This window comes from Amblyomma maculatum, chromosome 6 (genome assembly GCF_055883805.1).
Source record: "Amblyomma maculatum isolate TAMU_Amacu chromosome 6, ASM5588380v1, whole genome shotgun sequence".
Lineage (NCBI taxonomy): Eukaryota > Metazoa > Arthropoda > Arachnida > Ixodida > Ixodidae > Amblyomma > Amblyomma maculatum.
This window is the reverse complement of record NC_139349.1, coordinates 67208765-67231107: the sequence shown is the minus strand read 5'-3', so window position 1 is coordinate 67231107 and position 22343 is coordinate 67208765. Positions and strand designations below refer to the sequence as shown.

General features: G+C 46.4%; 1 protein-coding gene across 1 annotated transcript in view; it reads right to left on the bottom strand.

The window, feature by feature from the left end:
- LOC146185931 (uncharacterized) overlaps positions 1 to 22140 on the bottom strand; it is a 39196-nt gene extending 17056 nt beyond the window's left edge. Inside the window, exons 1-6 of the mRNA XM_084605603.1 lie at positions 22058 to 22140; positions 19763 to 19834; positions 10012 to 10050; positions 8805 to 8917; positions 285 to 356; positions 87 to 223 (exon numbers count right to left, since the gene is read on the bottom strand). Of these exons, the coding sequence (XP_084461729.1) occupies positions 87 to 223; positions 285 to 356; positions 8805 to 8917; positions 10012 to 10050; positions 19763 to 19808 (407 nt within the window). The 5' untranslated portion in view covers positions 19809 to 19834; positions 22058 to 22140. The remainder of the gene's footprint in view (positions 1 to 86; positions 224 to 284; positions 357 to 8804; positions 8918 to 10011; positions 10051 to 19762; positions 19835 to 22057) is intronic.
- Between the last annotated feature and the right edge of the window lie 203 nt (positions 22141 to 22343).

Genomic DNA, 22343 nt, shown 5'->3' with positions numbered 1-22343 from the left:
ACACCCAATTCCTGTGAGAACTGAACCATTTGTCATTTTATAGAAACTTCACACTTAAAACTAATATTTGTTGCGCAACAACTTACCCCGTCACAAGAAACACGACGTCGACGTCACTACTCAAACTTTCATTCCACGTAAACATAATTTCCATATTGCGCAGAGTTTCTTCAGCGTCTAGCAGCTTTTCCCCGTTATTGACATATTTAAGCTTCTCTTGTTCCTGAAGAAGTGAATGTACTCACGATTAGTGGAGGAATGCAGGACTGTAAACGTATTCTCACCTGTAATATGGATGAGTTGACAAGTGTAAAGTAAAACTTTAGGTTACGATGGTTCCTGAAATATGCCTGGGCCTGAAATACAAATATTTGTCAATAAAATAGTGGAGATATTCCCCGTTCCCGACCTTCATGGTTTATAGCACTTCACAACGTTACTAAAAATATTCCTTTGTGCCTTGACACCCATTAGATAGCACGCTGCAAAAAGGAGATGAAAGCTTTACATGCAGTTGATTACTACATCTAAATTTTGTCAAATTATGAACTTTGGAAAGCGCCGAGATACGGACCTTCAGTAGCAGAGAAAGGCCAACACGCAGATCACAGCTATGAATAGTTCTGGGCACGTTATAGTTACAGGTTTTAACCTGGACAAGAGCGAATTTTTGTATTACCTGGAATATTCTACGAATGCTGCTGTTCCTATCGCAGCCATATGTTGCGCTTGGCTGGACTCGGAAGATTAATCACTTTCCTGTTATAAACCTATTCCACTTAAGTGAATTACCCTAAATGTATCCCATTAGCATCATTTAGCTCAAGTTATTACTCAACTTGCTCTCTCGCTATTATTAGCTGTCCTAATTAAATTAGTCGGTAGGGCGGTAGCCACGAACGTGAGATGGTCTTTCCAGGAAGGCTGATCAGTTTTGTTTTCAGCCGCATGACGGTTGCAGATAAGTATACTTATTATCTTATTTCAAATATAGTAGAGCTTGGAGACAAAATGCAGCACATCCTTCATTACATTTGTTTGCTCCAATGACAGAGTTGTTTACAGAGCCGTCTGCTACAGCCCTCTCAGAAATGAAATTGACCTTATGCTCGAAATAACGGTCATTCCTTTGGCGGCCTGTCGAAAGAAGCTGTAGGTGTTAGGCGAAGGTTGAAATAGAAAAAAAGTACGGAATCATAATTTTCTCTACCGGGACAGGAGGACATATAAATCTCAGAAAATTTTAAAGACCAAGAAAGCGTAAATGAAGGTGATAGTCAAAAGCAAAAAGCATACAGGTAGTGAATGCGGCCATGAGCTGCACTTAACAGAGCGCCATGCTCGTCATATCTGGACACGTGTGTAATCAAAACAAACAAAATCAATAGAAATGCGTTTTTGATTGAAAAAACGCATTACATTTATACAATAACTGGCAAAACTATGGCATGCAAGCAATTAATATGTTTTTCCTGAAATTAAGGCTCATATAGTCTGCGTGTACCCAACCATCAGTATTTCGGTTGGTTGCACTTCAAGCGTGCATTCGTGGCCTACGCTACAGCTTGTGCGTAAGAAAAAGTTCAACTAACTTCGCAATAATTCAACACAAAACAGCATGTAGTTTCGATCATAGGAGTGCAATTACAATAAACTATAACAAAGCGGCATTCCAAAGTATATCGCTGTTGTAACATCGAGAGTTGTTCTGGAAATGATTTCGTAAGCAGCTGGATGTTGAAGATTGCGGGACCGTCGTAGACAGAATGGTGGACCAACAAGCACTGTGAAGATATATTATTTTACTGATTTGAGGGAGAGTTCAGTCTTATGGATAAATATTTGGCCTGCTACTTTGCACTCCAGAAAGGAAACACGAGGAGAAGGAGGGCTGTGATGGGTGATGATGGGGTGAGAAAAGAAATGAAAGCATATACAGGCACATTTCGTGGCATCACAATCGCGAGTCGAGGCCCGTGTAGCTCAAAATCGTGATTGGCCGCGAGATTGAGAAGCATCGCCACAATCCGGCGCAGCGGCAAACCTTGCACAGTGCTACGCAGTCGGTCTCGAAAGGAGCGCGTGTCGTCTTTCCCCGGGACCTGCTGTGATTGTACGTGGACACGAGCGCGCATCGCTTCCTAGCCAGCAATGGTTACGTGCGCGCGTACAGCGCACATGCCCGGTGGCTGATGTTTGCTTCGAAGCACCGCTGCACTTTTTAAAAGTTGTATTTAGTAGCTCACCTGTTGCGTGCGTCTGACGAGACAGACCCAAAGCTCATCCAACACAGTACAAACATCAAGTGAGACTTGAATCCATCTCATCACTAAACAGTCTACAATTCAATTGATCATCTCTTAACCCTATAATGAAGTCAATCTAGCAAATAGTCCATAATTCAATCTAAACCTATTCCAGTAAATCCATCAAAGTCCATAATTTGTCCTCCACTGGGAGTCGAACTCCTACCCCTCCGAGCACCAGCCGAGCGTGCAAACCAAACTAGGCCACGCAGGGCAATTGATAAAAGCCTCTTTATTCTCCTTGTCTACCTTTCCTGGCGTCTCTATAACAACGCGGGATGACATGATGACGGCTTCACACCCTTCTCCAAGAGGGGGCGTGGCCGGCCACAGCCGTGCGTCGAACACTGTGGCACGCAATCTGCCTATGCTCCGAAGACCAAGCGGCGCAAGGAGCGCGCGCCATCGGCACCGAGTGAAACTATTGTCCTCGAATCCAGCACAGAAGAAGCCGCTCTCCTGCCCTGCGTCATCGGCGGGGTTCTGTCAAATAAACACTACAGCAGAACTAGCCCTAAAGGCCTTACCTTGCCGCTCTTGAGGGGTCTTAATGGCGTCCTGAAGTTTTTGTTTGGCTCTCTGACTCTTAGGAAAGAAACGTCAGTGGGCGACCATTACAAACTCAGGCAGAAAGCTTTATCCGATGGCGTCGGCGTCAAGCGTGTGAAGATTCGCAGCTACGAAGAATCCCGAGCTACTTTTTGCAAGGGGTAGTTGGAACTCCCATTAAGAAGCATTAGAGCCTTTAAAAATCTCGGGTACGTCTCTGGTCGGTGGTATTTGGCAGCTAACGAACACCCACACCATTGCACATCCTGGATAAAGCCTGACAGCTTCGAAAAGTTGACTCTGACTCTGGCAGGCGGTAGCTGAATTTCGATGATCCGGTGTAATGTACATGCATCATACCCGACAAGGTGCAATGAAATCGCTCAGCCAGACCATTAGTTTGAGGATGGTAGCTTGAGGTTGTCTTGTGAAGGGTGGATGACGCGTAAAGAACTTCGGCAACGGATGTCGATAAGAAGGTCGCCCCCGGTTACTTAGGAGCACCGGAGGAGCGCCATGACGCAATACAATTGATCGCAAAAAGAAATTTGCTACTTCTTGAGCGGAACCAGTCGGTACAGGTGCTGTCTCAGCGTAGCGTGTAAGGTGGTCGACAGCTGTTATACTCCAATGGTTACTCCCATCGGAGAGACGTAGGGGACCATATACGTCGATGCCGACTACTTCGAATGGCGTGGAGGGACATGGAACAGGTTGTAGAAGGCCAGCGGGCGAAGAAGTCAGCCGTTTGCGACGTTGGCACAGAGGGCAGGATGCTACGTATTTGGCTACGCTGGAAGATCATCATCATCATCATCAGCCTGATTATACCCACTGCAGGGCGAAGGCCTCTCCCATATTTCTCCACTTAACCCGGTTCTGTGCTAGCTGCATCCACTTGACCCCTGCGAACTTCTTAATCTCATCCGCCCACCTAACTTTCTGCCGCCCCCTGCTACGCTTTCCTTCCCTTGGAATCCAGTTTGTTACCCTCAGCGACCATCGGTTATCCTCTCTTCGCACTACATGTCTTGCCCATGTCCATTTCTTCTTCTTAATTTCTACTAGAATGTCGGTAACTTGAGTTATTTCTCTGACCCACTCTGCACGCTTTCTATCTCTTAATGTTACCCCTACCATTTTTCGTTCCATAGCCCTCTGGGTTGTCCTCAACTTAAGTAGAACTCTCTTGGTTAGCCTCCACGTTTCAGCCCCATAGGTGAGTACAGGCAAGATGCAACTGTTGTATACTTTCCTCTTGAGCGATACCGGTAAGCTGCTAGTCATAATCTGCGAGTGCTTGCCAAATGCGCTCCATCCCAATCGTATTCTTCTTGTTATTTCCTTTTCGTGGTCCGGGTCTGCGGTTACTACCTGTCCTAAGTAGACATATTCGCCTACTACTTCCAGTATTTCGCTACCTAATGTAAACTGCTGTTCCTTCCCGAGGCTGTTGAACATTACCTTAGTCTTCTGCATATTGATTTTCAAGCCTACCTTTCTACTTTTCCTGTCTAGGTCATCAATCATTATTTGCAGTTCATCCCCCGAGCTGCTTAGCAAGGCAATGTCATCAGCAAATCGCAGATTACTGAGGTATATTCTTCATCTACCCTTATCCCTAACTGCTCCCATTTTAAGTCTCTGAATACTTCCTCTAAACAAGCTGTGAATAGTACTGGGGAGATTGTGTCTCCTTGCCTAACACCTCTCTTTATGGGAATTTTGTTACTTTCTTTATGCAGAACTATGGTTGCTGTGCAGCCACTATATATATCTTCCAGCGCTTTCACGTATGGCTCGTCTACCCCCTGATTTCGCAATGCCTGCATCACCGCCGAGGTTTCAACTGAGTCAAATGCTTTTTCGTAATCAATGAATGCTATGTATAAGGGCTGGTTATATTCCGAGCATTTTTCTATCACCTGATTGATGGTATGGATATGGTCGATAGTAGAGTACCGTTTCCGAAACCCTGCTTGATCCTTTGCTTGATTGCAGTCTAAGGTTGTCCTGATTCTATTAGCGATTACCTTAGTAAATACCTTATACGTAACAGACAGTAAGCTGATTGGTCTGTAATTTTTAAGGTCCTTAGAGTCCCCTTTCTTGTGAATGAGGATAATGTTTGCATTCTTCCATGGTTCCGGTACCGTCGATGACACCAGGCACTGCGTATACAGGGTGGCCAGGTTTTCTAGCACGATATCCCCCCCGTCCTTCAGCAAATCTGTAGTTATCTGATCCTCTCCAGCTGATTTCCCCCTTTTCACGCTGGAAGATAGGCCAGGCCAAATGAATCGTTTTTTTTTACGTGGTCGTATGTTTTGTCAACAGCAAGGTAACCTGCAGTAGCGTCATCGTGGAGAGCCTCCAGTATACGTGGGCGAAGCACACGAGGCACGACTGGGATTCAGTGAGTTCCCATTACAAGTAAAGACCAGCTGCGGTGATGTATGTGCTCAAGATATGGCTCGAAAATTACGTTCTCAGCAGCTGCGCAGCAGGAAAAATAAATTCACGTGATAAAGCTCCGGCATGACACCACGACGCATCACTTCGACTCGTCGGAGACCCAGACATCGCCAGTTCAGACAGCTCAACACATGTCATCCGGCTAAATTTACTCACCACTGGCCAACCTCCATGTGGCCCCATTTTCCCGACATTTATAGGATGGGGATCGCCTACTGGGTTGACGTTTAACCGGTCAAGGATGAAACGGCTCCACAGCCCCCCTCCCGACAGGTATGCACAGCCGCCTCGTTGTCAACCCGCTACCTAAAACATGCTCTCTCGCCGACACGACGCGCGCCGTCAGCACAAAGTCCGTGTATTCGATGACATGAACACGCAACGTACGTGGACGGCGCAAGGCAATATGCAACAACCTATGTGGCCTGTGCTACCACGCCGCCATCTACCCTTATCTCCGCCACCACGGTGCGTGCCTCCTCCCCCGCCGTAGCGGAAGAAACAGCGATAGCGCTGGCCATCGCTGACCCGCGTACGCGTACAGCCCTCAGTGACTCAAAAAGAGCTATTCTAAATTTCTCGGCAGGCAACACCTGCCTTCCTGCCGCACGCATCCTACGCGGCTGTACTCCCGACCACAAAATTAACCTAATCTGGATACCCGCCCAGGCGGGCAACTCTGGAAACGATGGAGCCGATCAACTTGCCCGAGGATTAACAATCCGGGTGGTCGGCCTCACGCATCCATACGCACGGGCTGAAGGCCCCAGACTTTTGCCGAAATTACCAATTATCTCGAAGAAACGCGACGCCTTTTCCCGCCTCCCCACCCAGACCTCGACCGAGCACAAGCCAACCTGCTCCGCAGATTACATACACACTCAATTCTTAGTCACTCCAGGCTATCACTAATTACTAACGGGGAATGCTACCTCGCATGTTCAAATTATCACAACGGAGGAACAGCCAGTCAGGCGCACATCTTCTGGGGATGCGAGAATAACCCGCCCCCTAAGGGTCCTCCTGCTAGCTCTCTCTGCGCAAAGCTGGCACCAACTCCTCACCAAGCCAGACAAGAACACATAACCTGCACTTATTTCATGGGCCTAGCATGTCGCACTCAACTGGGGGCCACTAAGGACCCACCTGCCATAATTCACGACATCTGGGGCAAATAAAGTTGTTCTCTATTTCCTAACATTCGTATCAAACTTGAGAAGCAGTTTGATACGAATACGGAACAGCAGTTTGATACGGCCTCGTACAGTGTTTTTGTTGGTATCATACGATTTCTCGTTGCATACAGCATACCTGTGGTAGACCCACTGGAGGCTAGCACGATCTATCTTTCTCTCTCTCTTAATTCACTAACACCCGCCGCAGTTGTGCAGACTACTGTGGCCAATGGATGCGGGATCGAATCCTGGCCGCGGCGGCCGCTTTTCGATGGAGGCGAAAAGCAAGGCCCCATGTGCTGTGCGATGTCAATGCACGTTAAAGAACCCCAGGTGGTCGAAATTTCCGGAGGACTCCACTACGGCGTCCACAGCCTTAATCGGTTTGAGACGTTAAACCCACAAATCACCTAATACAATACCAGCTTAAAGACCGTAAATACAAGTCGAAAAGTTAATTTTTTAACATTTTACCTGCGGGTCTATACATTTTTCTCATTCGTGCACGCAAACATTCTTCAGTGCCTCTGCCGAATTCTATCTTTATTGGCTCCTTTGGCATATTTATTGGAAGCGATGACATGCGCCCCTTCTCGGCAGCGCCCGCCTGACGCACCAAGTGGAAATGGGGCGACGTGTGCTGAGCAGCTGCTGTTTGATGCATTCCTATGCATCTTATTCCGTGTTGTCATTGCATTCATTTATTTATTTAATATACACTACGGTCTGACACTGTTTAAACATAATTTGAGAGATTAGACTTTCTCATTCAGCAAAAGAACCCTTCACTAAGTAAGCGAGCTGTCGAAGCGTAACCCGCAACTACTGCATTGGAGGAGCGCGCTGGCTTCATCGTTGTTCTTGCTGTTATAAAAAGCACTGAAACTGCCCACAACCAGTCCGAGGTAGGTTAACTTTTCTTGCACCTGGTTAACGAGATTTCTCTACCAGAGGAGCGGAACTGCCAGGCCCCTGAAAAATGTGCAGTATACTTGTACAGTATCGGTGGAACGGTACCGTTCGACAGCTCCCGGCCTTGTACGTAGTAGACTCTTCAAGTTGGACAGTGGGAACGATGAGGAGAAATATTTTAATGCCACTGTGCAGAGTTGTGTTCCACGGCACGAGTCCTTGCGCGTTAGCCGCGATCATTGCTCCTCGGGCTTCGCGGACGAATGGTTATTTTCCTGGTGCAGAGTAGTTTTGTTGACCCTATACCTCGTTTGTGTATTTGCTGTATCGGTCAACCTAAATTACTACTTTATCACTGCTGAAATTGCCTAAGCAGGCTCATCATGCATACCGGTGCTCGTAGCGCCAGTATATTACTTTGTTTCTGTGAAACTAACGTTGTTGCGCGTCAGTATTTTCACTGTAAAAAAATTACAGGCTTCCAGGTTCTCGGACGAAACTTCGATTCTTGCTCTGAAGATTCAGGTGCTGGTTCTTAAAGATCCCAGCATATTTTTAATCCTGACGACAATCAGTGTTCGTCAGCTTCACAAGTGATAAACGCTAACGCGCGCGCCTCTCCTTCTGCTGCTACTCCCCGAACTGCTTAGCGCAATTATACATCATGTCTTCTTTATTTATGTGCAAAATTTTAAGACAAAGGCTTTAGGTTTTTTTACCTTTGAAGTTATCTTGAGGGCTGCGGCGGAGATTGAGTGAGAGGCAAACTGCTTCAATTAGTTCTGTAATCAACTAAATATGATAATTCATCTAATAATCTTAATATTAGCGGTATGCTGCATTTGCAGATTTATAGCTCGCCATTCAAATAGTATAGCCAGGAAAAACAATTTTCCTAAAAAAAGTTGTAGCGCGTATAAGGCCCTGAAATGTCACCCTGATAGGCAGCTTCACACTCTAACTCAGCGCCTATGAGGTAGATCGCTCCACCCAGATTTCATCGCTCTGCTGGCATTCGCTTCAGTGGTTAGACTCGCGCCCATCATCTTCATGTCATCGAATCATAGGGTGAGTATAAAATATCCTAAAGGCCCAAAGCGCTACAAAATGTGACAAGCTCAGAATGCCCAGGTGCCACTGGTTCCGTGAACACTTTCATTCCTCGGCGTGAGTCGAAACGGCAGCTCCGAACCTAAAGCGAAGTGAAACATAACGTGCCAGCCCGCGTACTTCGCATTCGGTTAACGTAAATAAATCCGCTGTAGTTTTTAAAATCGCTTAATAGATTATGTGTTCGTAACGCAAATAATGCTGGCGACTGCTGCAGGACACAATTAAAGCCCCTTGATTTTGAGACAATATATAGAGGTTTTTGTTTCCATCTTACGGTATTGGTGAGTACTGTGAAGTAAGTATTAAAGCTGTTGTTCTCCTTGAAGATTGCCTGTTGAGCAAAGGTATGGTCGTAAACAAAATACAGTCCCAGCTTCACTGCGTCCTCTGAAAGTCAATGCAAGCGTTGTTTTTATAGTATTGCCTCACTTCATTAGCGCACTTAAAACAGGGCACTACCTCATCAGTGCATACTCCTTCTTCGAAAACGTTTTGCAATTAGGATGCATAGTGCTCACAGTTTTGGGCTTTCGTAGGGTATATTAGAACGATGCTATAAAACAGACCCCTTTCATAATTTTGTTAATTTGGCTTTCCCAAATTGCGTGTTGCAGACATGACGTCACTGGTCACCACAAAAACAAGCATAAGGTGCTAAAATAGCCTATTTATGCTACACAGGTTCATAAATACTCCTCGGTAAATTGTTTTAACATAACGTACTACCTTAATCACGCGAATTATAGCTCTAAAAGGTAGTTCCCAAATAGTGCTCAATGTGGACTCTTTAACGTGTATCTTTTGTTCGAAACTGGAGTTTCTGCGTCCACATCAATCCGAATAAATGGTATGTAGAATACCTACGCTGATAAAGTTATGTCACAAAGGTACGAGCGGAAAGATGATGCTTTCAATAACTTATTGGTTGCCGAATGCGCTTTCAAGAGCTCGAAGATATTTTTAGGCTTGAACATTGTCACCATTATGTATAGCACATCTTTTGTTTTTCGAAATGCTTTGTAAGCATCCCAATATATCGTTTTATAATGTGTACGCAGAAGCTACACTTTGAAAATGGGAAGAAATAAATAGGCTGAAGAGCATAAAAAAAAAAAAAAAACACGGCGAGAACGTAAATGCAGAGTAGCTATGGCTTACGTTATTTTACGAATAAATAAAAGCAATGCAACTCCTAATCCTCCTCAAAGTTGTCAAAAATGTCTTACGAGACATAAAGACTGTTGTGTTATATCGCTAAATATAGCGTGAAGATTATTAAGACATTAGAGCAAAAATAAAAGAACATCCAAGAACTGAGACTTTTGGATTGGAACTACACTCCTATTTTAGGTTATGTTTTGTTTTCCCGAATTCCGCACTTCACAAACGTGATGCTGCGATAACATTACTTCTATTCCTCAATAATATTTTGAGAAGTCGTGTATCACCGAATAAAATAGAGCACTTGGAAAATAACTGACCTTCCACTACATTCGGCTCTTCACGGGCACAAATACCACCTGCAGAAAAATGAAAAGCAATGATTGACCAAAGGTAACATTCCTTTATGGAACTAACAAGGCGCCATTTTATGCCGAATTATTCCAATTGATGGGGGTATTTACAATTCACAATCCCCTTCCCCATCCCCTCCACTCCCCCCCCCCCCCCCCCCTTTCTTGGTTTTGGCTGGCACAAGTGTTTACAAAGATAACGCTTTTGGAGCAGCACTTGTTAGTCAAGTGGTCGCCAGATGACGATAGAAGTATAGAAGCGAATAGAAATAAAATACTGCTGAAGGGATATTTCAAGCGGTTGGGCACAAATTGAGCAAAGCACAAGTAAAGCACAAATTGAGCATTTATGGCTGTCAGTATTGTTTGCTTCTGCGAAACTATGGTTTCATGTAATGCATTCATTTGCTGATACACAGCACCCGTCAAGAAAATCTTCCCAAGTGCGGCTGCCCATACTGAGCTAATGCCTTCTCCAACCGGCAAAATAAGTCCTAAGTTTTGCATGCGGAACGCCTTCAAATATATACCAATAATGTTGAAAGAAAGAAGGTCTTTTTGTTTAAGTAACGCAATGTCATGAGTGAATAAGTGCGTCTGTGCAGCAAATACCACAGAGTGGCTGCAGACTTCAGAAGGAAACGTCCGAACTCGAATTGAACAGTGCTTTCGCTTTTTCTTCCTTACATCGAGGGGACGCGCGCTTGAGATCAGCGCTGAACGAAGATGATGAATTCGCCGTGTCATTAGGTTTCACAAGCATGTCTATAACCGCCGACATGCTACACTGTACGAAAAGAGGGGTTTTAGGAATAAGACAGCATCGGATGAAAAGGGGCAAAGCATTAAAAAAAAATTGATTAAAGTGAATGCTGTTGTGAAATTTCAGAAGCAGCAACTTCAAAGCGAAGTCGCAGAAATTAAATCTGTTGCAGAGAATAAAATTACTACTACTCAGAAAAGAATTGAGCCAACGTACTTCAGAGAGGGCCAGTTTTTTCTTGTTGAAGTTTTGGCGATATGTTTTTTTCCAAGAAAGCAACATTTTCGACCTCATTTTTCAGACTACAGAGGAAGTCATATTGTGCGTAACTGGCTTGTGCAAGGACCCTTACAATTACGAAAGTATGAGTGTGGGCCTGGCGAACTCTTTGTTTAGATTGTGCGCTGAAAATGTCGATGATTCGGTGACAAGCGGCAACTGAAAAGAACGAAGCATTACAGTCATCACGGCACCTCAGGTTATTCGCAATAATGTTTGCGGCAGGGACATTATACGGAGGTAGTAAATCATATACACGTGAAAGAAAATTTCGGATTTTTTTTTCTTTATGGGCTGACAAGTAGGTTAGAGCGGCCCTGTGCAGATACGCGAGACCCATGCACAAGTGAATACTGGGCGCGTCTGATTCGAATCAGACGTGTGCATTTATTATTCTTCGATTTCCTAGATACAGTGCTAGCTGGGACTGCTGACACTGGCTTTCATAACTGAAATATAACTGAAACTGGAATAACCTTTTCGACCGATTGACATTTTGAACAAGACAACGCATTGTCAGTATTGATTAGGCACCACGTGCGAGATGAAATCTTTTTCGCGTACTGCACATCAGAATGAAATGTGACGGGAGCAGAGACGTCTGGTTTTGATATCTTTTAGCGTACCAACATTACTCTTCCTTATATTGTAATCAGCCATGAATGCGAGAGCTCATAGTTTAGAACTAATGTAAAGAGCGCTACCGACAGCTACAGAAATAGGTACAGTACAATATTACAGAGAGCAGGTGGTATAAATCTATCTTCTACTGTTGAACACGAGGGTGACGTCGCTAAGTATCGGTGCAGTGTGGCCAGCGAGTTTTTCCCAGAGAGCATATTCCCGATTTGTCCTCTAGGCCGCGGCAAAATAAACACAAGCGTATAGTATGCATGTCTCCTCTGACGTACTGCACGACCGCAACAATGCACGCTGTTGATCCAGCTCAGGCAGTGGTTAATTTTTGCGCAAAAATAATTTTATCTTCAACCTACTGATTTTCCCAAAAGTAACCAGTCAACCTATGATTGGCTTTCCAGCCCTACATTGGAGCCCTTATACAGCACACCTAACAGCCAAAATGTCTTTAAATGTGAGGACGTAAGAACTCCTTAATTTCCTGAAATTAAGCGTTTAAGGAGTGCCGTCAGCGCACCACCATATGATTAAGAAGACCCTGTTACTTGGCTACTTCTGGCAAATGCGATGAGTATTATGGTACCAGAATCGCTGTTTTCTGTCTCGATTCCTACTAAGCGACAGGAAGGCGCATCACTACGGCATTTTCATGTCACAATCGTTCCACAGATAAGCTAACTTACATCTCGAATACAATAATGCCCATAAGTATTTAGCATTGTAACTCTATGTTTATTTATTTCCTTATTTCCTATTTATTTCCCTCAGTCTACATGCTACATTATATTGCCACCTAGCGTTGCCAGGTGGCGCATGACTGAGTGAAGGACGACAAAGTGTCGCTTGTGGGTTTCGCGTCTGTGCTGCTCACCGCTGTTGTATCGGAGCTAATCCCTTGATATTCTCTTGATATCCTCAATCACCTTGTACGTGACATTCTGGTGGAGCTGCTGGGTAAGATCACCTATGCAAGAGTCTCCATCTGAAAGACGTCGCGCCAGCCCTGTACCATTGGACACCCTCGTGCATCGCTGCAGTCGACGGCTCCAGGGACTGCCTCCGGAGTTTCAGCCATCACCCGCCGCCATGACATCTAGTGCTTCTGCTCAGCAGGTAACGGGCGTGGCACCGGCCTGTAACTACACCTTGCAGGCCCCTCGGGTACCGAAGTCTTTCCATGGTGACCTCTTTGAGGATGTGGAGGATTGGTTCCTTCAGTTTGAGCGTGTCGCTGCTTTTAACCAGTGGGACGATACTGCCAAACTAAGGAACGTCTACTTCAGCCTTGAGGATGGCGCCCGGATCTGGTTCGAGAACCGAGAGCAAATGTTAACATCGTGGCGGGAATTCCGTCGTCAACTGCTCGAGGCCTACACTAGCGCGGATCGTCGCGAACATGCAGAACGTGCCATTCACTCCCGCATCCAGATGCCGAATGAGAGTGTCCAAGCGTACGTCGAGGACATGATGCGCCTCTTCAGGCGAGCCGATCCCGCCATGTCCGAGGACAAAAAGGTCAGGCACTTGATGCAGGGTTTGAAAGAGCAACTGTTCGCAGGGCTTGTGCGCAACCCACCGTCGACTGTAAATGGATTGCTTGCGGAGGCCGCCACAATGGAAAGGGTGCTCCAACAACGTGCCGCGGCTTATAACCGACCTGTCCATACTGGCACAACTGTGGAGTCATTTGCATCTGCCGAGCGGCATCCTGATGCTTTGCGTGAACTAATTCGCAGTGTCGTGCGCGAAGAACTGAGAAAGTTCTGGAACCCCATGCAGCAATCGCCAGCTTCCATTTCTGCTATAGTGCAAGAGTAGGTACGACAGGCGCTCAAGGGCCCTCTTTCGCCTATAGTTACGAGCCCACCATTGCTGTCGGGGACCGAAAACCGTCCCACATATGCGGAAGTTCTGCAGAGTCAGGCTCCCCCTTCACCGCCACCCATTCCCGCGCCGCCTACAGCTCCGCTGCCCTCGGTGCAACCAGTGCAGTACTTCGACGAACGTCCCCTGCCCCGACGCAAAGCCGACATTTGGCGCACGCCTGACCGCCGTCCACTCTGCTTCCACTGCGGTGAACCAGGCCACCTTTACCGGGATTGTCCTTATCGACGCCTCGGTCTTCACGGCTTCCGCATCGACGCGCCTCCTCCCCGGTTTGGTCAACGATCCCGAGTTATTGAAGAGTACCTGGCGGAACAGCGTTCATCTCGTTCGCAGCGTCAGTCCCGCTCCCCTTCACCAAGGCGCTCATTGACGTCCACCCAAGGTACCTCGCGAGAGGGGCAAGGTCGCTCGTCTAGCCCTGGTCGGGAAAACTGAAAACAGCGACCTTCGGGGGCGAGGCCGCTGGTAGTCGCTGCGTTGAAGACCTCCCGTCGTCGCCGCTTCGATCCGACCACGAGCTGCTGGTACCGTCCCCTAGGGAAGCCAAAAGCGTTTCTCTGGACATTCCTGTTATTTTAGACGGTCGTACTCCAGTCAATGCATTAGTGGACACCGGTGCGGATTATTCGATTTTGAGTGGTCGCATGGCGACTGTTTTGAGGAAGGTGCTCACTGCTTCGCCAGGTGTGTACCTTCGAACCGCCGGCGGTCATATAGTTACCCCAAAGGGGATGTGCACGGCTCGTATTCAGATTAACAGGTACGCGTTCGTCGTTAGTTGCGTCGTTTTGAGTGACTGTTCCCGTGACCTTATCCTCGGCATTGACTTTCTGCGAGAATACGGAGCAGTCATCGACCTGCGAAATAGACGCGTCACATTTTCGATGGGACAATCTGCCGAACGAGATAGTAGCAGTCCTTGCAATGCCGCACTTCGCGTTTCCGCCGAGAGCGTCTCGCTGCCGCCGCGAAGCAGCGTTCTTGTGGAAGTTACCTGTGACGATTTCCGTACTGGCGATGCTGTAGCGGAAGCGAACCATTCACTCCTGCTTGCTCAAGGCATCTGCGCTGCTCGAAGTTTATTGTCGCTTCACAATGGCCGGGCTGCACTCCTTTTCACAAATTTTTCTAATGAGCACCGGCACTTGTTTCCGGGAACTGCTATCGCTTTCGCTGACCCTGTTACGCACGATCCGGTCTGTTTTACATCCACGGCAGTCGAAACTAATGAGCCATCTGTTGACAACATCGACATTAGCTGCCACTTGTCGAAGGAGAAACGGCGGGCCTTAGAGCTACTGTTGCTGGACTTCAAGCACTGTTTTCCTTCTTCCTCGAAGGTTCGTCAAACGCCCATCACACAACATCGCATCATTACTTATGAAGACGCTTGCCCTATACGACAGCAGCCTTATCGTGTGTCTGCCAAAGAACGAGAAGTGATCCAGACGCAGGTTCAGGAGATGCTGGATGATGGTGTTGTGCAGCCTTCACAAAGCCCGTGGTCTTCACCAGTAGTCCTGGTCAAGAAGAAAGACGGCACTCTTCGATTTTGCGTCGACTATCGGAAATTGAATAATGTGACAAAGAAAGACGTATACCCGTGCCGCGCATCGATGACTCACTGGACAGATTGCGACGTGCGAAGTATTTTTCATGTATTGATTTGAAAAGCGGCTATTGGCAAATCGAAGTAGACGAAAGAGACCGAGAAAAAACCGCATTTGTCACTCCAGATGGCCTATATGAATTCAAAGTGCTCCCATTTGGATTGTGCTCTGCCCCAGCTACATTCCAAAGGATGATGGACACCGTCCTCACTGGCCTCAAGTGGCAGATCTGTCTTGTGTACTTGGACGACGTAGTTGTTTTTTCCGAAGCATTTGACCAACACCTCGAACACCTTCGAGCTGTATTGGAAGCGCTCCGTTCTGCTGATCTCACGCTGAAGCCCGAGAAATGCCACTTCTGGTATACAGAACTCAAGTTCCGTGGCCATGTTGTGAGCGCCGATCGGGTGCGCCCGGATCCCGAAAAGACTGCTGCCGTCGCACGGTTTCCCGTTCTAGCTAACAAGAGGGCTGTTCAGCGCTTTCTCGGCCTGTGCGCAAATTATCGGCGGTTCATTGCGGACTTCTCTCAAATTGCGGAACCTCTAACGCGCCTCACAAGGAAGGACACCGCCTTTGTGTGGAACTCTGAGCAGCAGACGGCCTTCTCTTTGCTTCGCGAGCGCCTGCAAACATCCCCTGTTCTGGCGCACTTCGATGAAGCGGCTGACACAGAGGTGCACACTGACGCCAGTAGTATCGGTCTTGGCGCGGTCCTTGTTCAGCATCAAGACGGCATTGAGCGAGTAATAGCCTATGCTAGCCGCACACTCTCTCGCGCCGAAACGAACTACTCTACCTCGGAAAAGGAATGCCTGGCGGTCGTGTGAGCCACTATGAAGTTTCACCCCTATCTTTACGGCCGACCATTTAAAGTCGTCACGGACCATCATTGTTTGTGCTGGCTGGCAAATCTGCGAGACCCATCGGGACGACTTGAACGCTGGAGTTTACGACTTCAGGAATTTGACATAACTACTGTTTATAAGTCAGGCCGCAAACACGAAGACGCTGACGCGCTGTCCCGAGCCCCCGTTGACACTGACGATGCTGCAGCCGATGGCGACAACGGCTTTCTAGGAGGTCTCAGTGCATCTGAGCTCAGGGATCGACAAAGAGCTGATCCAGACATCCTTCCATTCATCGATTACCTGGAAGGGCGTGATACGCCGCTCCCTCGACGCCTATCTCGGCACATTGGTTCATTCTGTATGCAGCAAGGCGTCTTGTATAAAAGAAACTCCCAAGGCCAAGAAAGAGCTTACCTTCTGGTAGTACCATGCGAGCTCCGTGCGGATATTCTACTTGCTTGCCACGACGAACCGACGTCTGGTCATTTGGGTTACTCACGGACGCTTGCTCGCGTCCGCAACATGTATTACTGGCCAGGACTCTCCGCAACTGTGAAACGCTATGTAAGAAGCTGTCGCGAATACCAGCGCCGTAAAACACCGCCCCTGAAGCCTGCCGGATTTCTCAAGCCCGTTAGAGCACCACGTATTCCGTTCGACCAAATCGGCATGGATCTCCTTGGCCCTTTCCCTTTGTCGCAGGCGGGAAACAAATGGATAGTAGTCGCTACTGACTACCTGACCCGATACGCTGAGACAAAGGCAATCCCTCATGCCACAGCTTCTGAAGTAGCCGAGTTTTTCATACATAACATAGTCTTGCGGCATGGCGCGCCTTCATTACCGACAGAGGGACAGCTTTCACTTCGCAGCTCACCGACCACATATTTGAGTTGAGTTACACGACGCATCGCAAGACCACAGCGTACCATCCGCAGACCAATGGTCTCACCGAAAGGTTAAATAAGACGATTACGGACATGTTGTCAATGTACGTCGATGTGCAGCACAAGACCTGGGACGAGGTGCTGCCGTACGTCACATTTGCGTATAATACAGCACAACAGGAAACAACGCGCTTCACACCATTTCGACTTGTGTACGGGCGTGAAGTTCAGAGCATGCTCGATTCCATGCTTCCGTGCCCAGATGATGACCAGCTTCCGCCAGGTGCCCAGCAGTATGCCATCCGCGCTGAGGAAGCCCGCCAGCTTGCCCGTGTGCACATCGGGCGGCAGCAGACCTCTGACGCGCACCGCTACAACCTCCGGCACCGCCAGGTTCACTACAAACCTGGGGACTAAGTCTGGGTGTGGACACCAGTTCGCCGTCCAGGCTTGTCAGAGAAACTCCTTTCCCGCTACTTCGGGCCGTACAAAGTGTTGCGTCGTGTGAGTGATCTCAGTTATGAAGTTATTCCAGACGGCGCCGCACTTTCAAAACGTCGAAAGCCCAGCTCGGACATTGTGCACATTGTGCGGCTGAAACCGTACTACCAACGATAACGCACGGCCACCTCCTGTGACGACTCTCTTACTTTGCACACCGTTCTCACCGCCCGTCTTCACTTTTCTTTTTCCATTTTTTTTTCGGAAAGGGGAGTAATGCCACCTAGCGTTGCCAGGTAGCGCATGACTGAGTGAAGGACGACGAAGTGTCGCTTGTGGGTTTTGCGTCTGTGCTGCTCACCGCTTTTGTATCGGAGCTAACCCCTTGGTATTCTCTTGATATCCTCAATCACCTTGTACGTGACAATATAAAGGGGATGCACAAATAACAAAGGAAAATAACACAAAAAACTAGAGCACAAATTTAAGCCTAGAAATATACAAAAAAAAATCAGAACAACAAAAAGGAAGCGCCAGAAAAATATTAAGATAAATAAGAAATTATTAATTATCTGGAGTGTTACATGAACTATGAGTAGAAGATACATCCTAAAACTAACATAGTTATTGCACAGAATAAATCATTTTTTTTTATAATAATGCTACGTAGCACGGATGTATTGACAGATATTTACAAAGGGGTAGCTGACCAGACGAGCAACTTCATGCCAGCGGCGCCCAGCATGAATCACACACACACACACTTCGTCGTTCCCTACCTTCCACACGCGAGCACAGCACTTTGTCGTCGTCGTCCCTTTACAATATTACAGAAAAAAACTTTGAACGGTAGTTTTAAAATTGTCAGTCATGGTTATACTAGCGAGTGACTCAGGTAGCTGTCCAAATCTTTGTTCGTTTGGGAAAGAAGTGAATATAAAATAGCTTAGGGTGTTACTATGCGGAATATATGCTTTTTGTGGATGGTCTAGGCGAGATAATATACATGGTGGCGGTTGTAGCCAGAGAATGCTAGTGTAGATTGGTGTAACATATTTTATGGAAAAGATACAGGCTGCGTATTTTTCCGCGGACAAATAACGGTGAGAGGTGGTTTTTATATTAGCAACACTGCAAGTCTTTTGGTAGTTGTTTAGGATGAAGCCGGCTGAGCGATTTTGCATTGCCATCACTAACTGTATCAGGTTTACATGCCCAGGGTCCCAAATTGATTATTCATATTCATGTTGAAGACGAATCTAAGTTCTGTAGAACAGTATAATTAGGGACGATGGAGCCAGTGAGAAATTGCAGCCAACTTATCCCAGTGTTCGACTACTCTTAGAAGTTATGTGGTCAGTGTGCGTTTTCCGGGTGGCATTATAGACAATATGAAGCCCCAATTATCGATATCTAGTTGCGTAGTCTAATGATATGTATTAAGCAATTATGTAGGACACATCATGTTAGTGCCAGTGATATCCTATAGACTTACGGTTAACTTTAATGTTTAATTCTACGCACCATGTGAGACACCACATATTAATGTTAATAATATATTCCTAATAACATTGATATCTGAATCATGAGTTATTTGTTGATATAATACGAAGTGTTCTCTAACAAGACACATTTTCAATGAAAAATGAGCAAGCAAGTCGTTAGTATAAATTGGGAATAATAAGGGACTGAGTACTGAGCCTTGCGGGACTTCGGAGTCAACTGGGGCTAAATGGGAGTTAGCATCATTAGTTACAAACTGAACACGTGATATCATGAAAGAACGGATCCAGTCGATTGCGGCTCGATTTATGTTTAGGGATCTTAGTTTGTGAATAATAAGTGCATGGTTTACTTTGTCGAATGCATTGGAAGAATCAAGGAATATGCAGTCCGTTAAAAAAAAAAGAAGACAGTCTAAGTTAACGTGCAAGCCATAGTGAAGGTGACGAACTGTGTGTAACACGAAACGTTTTACGAAATACATGCTGCATTACTGTCAAGAAATTATTTTCAAGAAAATTAACTAGCTGTGAACATCCATGCTTCATAAGTTTGGTGGCTGGTGCTAATACTTGCTACATAATTGTGAAGACATTATTTTCAAGAAAATAACTAGATGTGCACGTGCCATGCTCCGTAAGTTTGGCGGCCGGTGCTGATGATTGTAAAATAGGCCTGTTGTTATGGGGGTCAGGTATTGATCCAGTTTTGTGAATGGGGATTATTTTGCCAGTTATTCAGTCGTATGGTACAATAGCGGATTTATATGATCAATGTCCACATTCTGTAAGAAGCACATGCTATTCGTATAGCTCCAAGATCACGAAAATAAGAAATTAGCAAAGTGTGGTTACTTACATAAGCAGCTGCTGACCAAAAAAGCCGTAAGAAAACCTGTTTTCATAGCGGACGCAGCAATGAACGGGCCTCCTGAAGAATATATGCAAAGTTAAAATTAAGGAAATTTGCATCAATGCTGACACTCAGGACCATGAAACCTCACGCAAAAAAATCGGTAGAGGATTATTTATTTGTATTAATGCGTAATATTTTTAATCCCACGGGCAAAGTGTTTTCGATAGATTTTCAGCGTTTCAGTGTTTCAGAAAATCGGCGTTCTTTCTGCTGGTGTTCTATTCAGTGTGCGTCCTTTGAATATCGGGCGTATACTGCCATGCTTTACGAGGCATTTCAGAACCATAACCATCGAAACCACGGTTTGAATGTTTGTGATAGTGGATACAGCTTGTTGGGTGCGCGGTGGGCTGGACAGCACGGTTACAACGCACGTGATTTTCGAACCCATCCGGTATTCGTCTCTAAATCTCGAGATTTCCTGACCTCGGAGCCTGCTCTCTGTGGTCAAAGGAGAGACCCAACCTCTCGTGCTGACTTAACGGATCACCACTGGGTACAACGTCGGTTCTGAGTCCTGACCTGGCGATCGCATCTCTCCAACCTGAGGGTTATGCTCAACATCCCACAACACAGACAGCACTGCCGTGGGAGTCTTTCACTTTCGACCCCAACCTGACCGCCACGGAGCCTGCCTCACTTACGGCCTTGCAGCAGGAACAGCGTGGGTGTCTTGCTGTCCATGCCAACGAACTTGGGTGCACTTCATGGGCTCAATCAACATCGGATCGACACTAAAGACCATGGGCCCCTTCCCCACCAACCCCGTCGTGTAGCCCCCGCCGAACGGCGGTTAAACCAGCAGCACGTGGCTGATATGCTGGATTAAGGCATCACCTCCCCTTCGTGCAGTCCCTGGCCCTCCCTGTCGTCCTAGTAATAAAAAAATATGGGAAAATGCGATTCTGCGTTGACTATCGTTAGCTTAACGCTATTACTCATCTGGATGTGTACCCGCTGCCTCATGTCGATCATGCGCTGGACCGCCTGAAAGTATCACGCTTCTTTTTCACCTTGACCTCCTCTCTTAAAATAAACTCGGACATAGGATTGTCTGAATCGGTGGTGGCCTCGGTCGTGGACCAGTCTGGATGCATAAAGCGCTGCATCGTGGATGACCGGCTTGCTGTGTGTGTCATACAACCGCTTGATGACGTCTCTCTGTTTTGCTTCGCATGTAGATAGGACGTATAATACTTTCGCATCAAAAGCAAGTGTTGTATCGGCACAAATAAATAAAACTGATGAGAAATCAGCCTCATATAATAAACCACGTGTTTCAGGCTTCATTTGTTCAAAAAGCTTCTGATTGTAGCATGGCAATGAGAGATTAGAAAAAAGAAGACACTGGAATGTTTCTGATTGGTGCACAAGAGTACTTGGTTATTACTTTGAGGCCGCAACCCTAATATAAGGCGCACACTGCTTTCGTATCACTTACGATCGCTGGAAGAGAAAGGCTGCTTCTTATCACCCCAGCAGCCGAAACTTTTTCAACGTTGAACAAAATATAAGGTTTTGTGCAGTACAAAAGTTAATAGGACTTTGTTCTTGAAGTAACTAATCTTCATTAAATAAACTGCAGCCTTGAGAGTCGACACTGAACAATGCTCAACGGTCTGAGCGTTTAATGCCCCCATTAAAGATATTATCTTCACCTGTTTATTTTTCACAGAAAGCGCTGCTGTGCATACTAATGTCAAATGCAGAAGCTAAAAATCATGAACAGTCTGTAAAATAGCTTCTACCTGTTTCTTTACCAAAGAGGCTGAAACTGAACACGGCGTCGCCTAACGTTCATATGGCACTTGACCCGCCCATTACTTGTGCACTTCATCCGCACAAAGATCTTTCATTCTTCGTTTGGCGAAAAATACACCATGAGTGCAAGTTGGTGCAATAAATTTTGTTAAGAGATGCCGGAATGCCGGAAGAGGGGGGGGGGGGGGGGCGGGAGGGGAGGAGATGTCCAATATACAGCATACTTAAAAGATGGTTTCACTGTGAATTTATAGTTTGCAATGGAAAAAACTTGTTTCAATCTTTTAAATTTGGGAACACTTTCGTAGTGTGGTTCTCTCCGGCTTCCCCACATCTTTTGCGAGAAAAACATAAAAAAAAAATCCCGAAGCTGCATTCCGCGAATATTCGTTGTTTATTGATTGATTGGCAGAAAGTTTGAGGTGTTGAGGAGCTGGTGTAGCCTGACGGATTCGGAAAGCCTAATTCGGTACTTACTTCAGAAATTTCTGTAGACCAGCGGGCAGTGTTTGGAAGCAGCCGACGGGCGATGTCTTGAAAGGCCTCCTAATGATCACAGTAGCAAAGGCGGTGTCCCTCTTATGTCGTTCATTAAGGTCGCACAGATGCAAACTGCGTTAGACATTATTCTTCACCTTATCATTTTGAAACTCGGTTGCGATAATGTATGAGGATAAATCCAAAAGCCAAAATATAACCTTAGTGGTTGTCTTACCGACCTTTTTCTCAGGAGAGTTTGGCGCTCAAAATTTACGAACTTTAG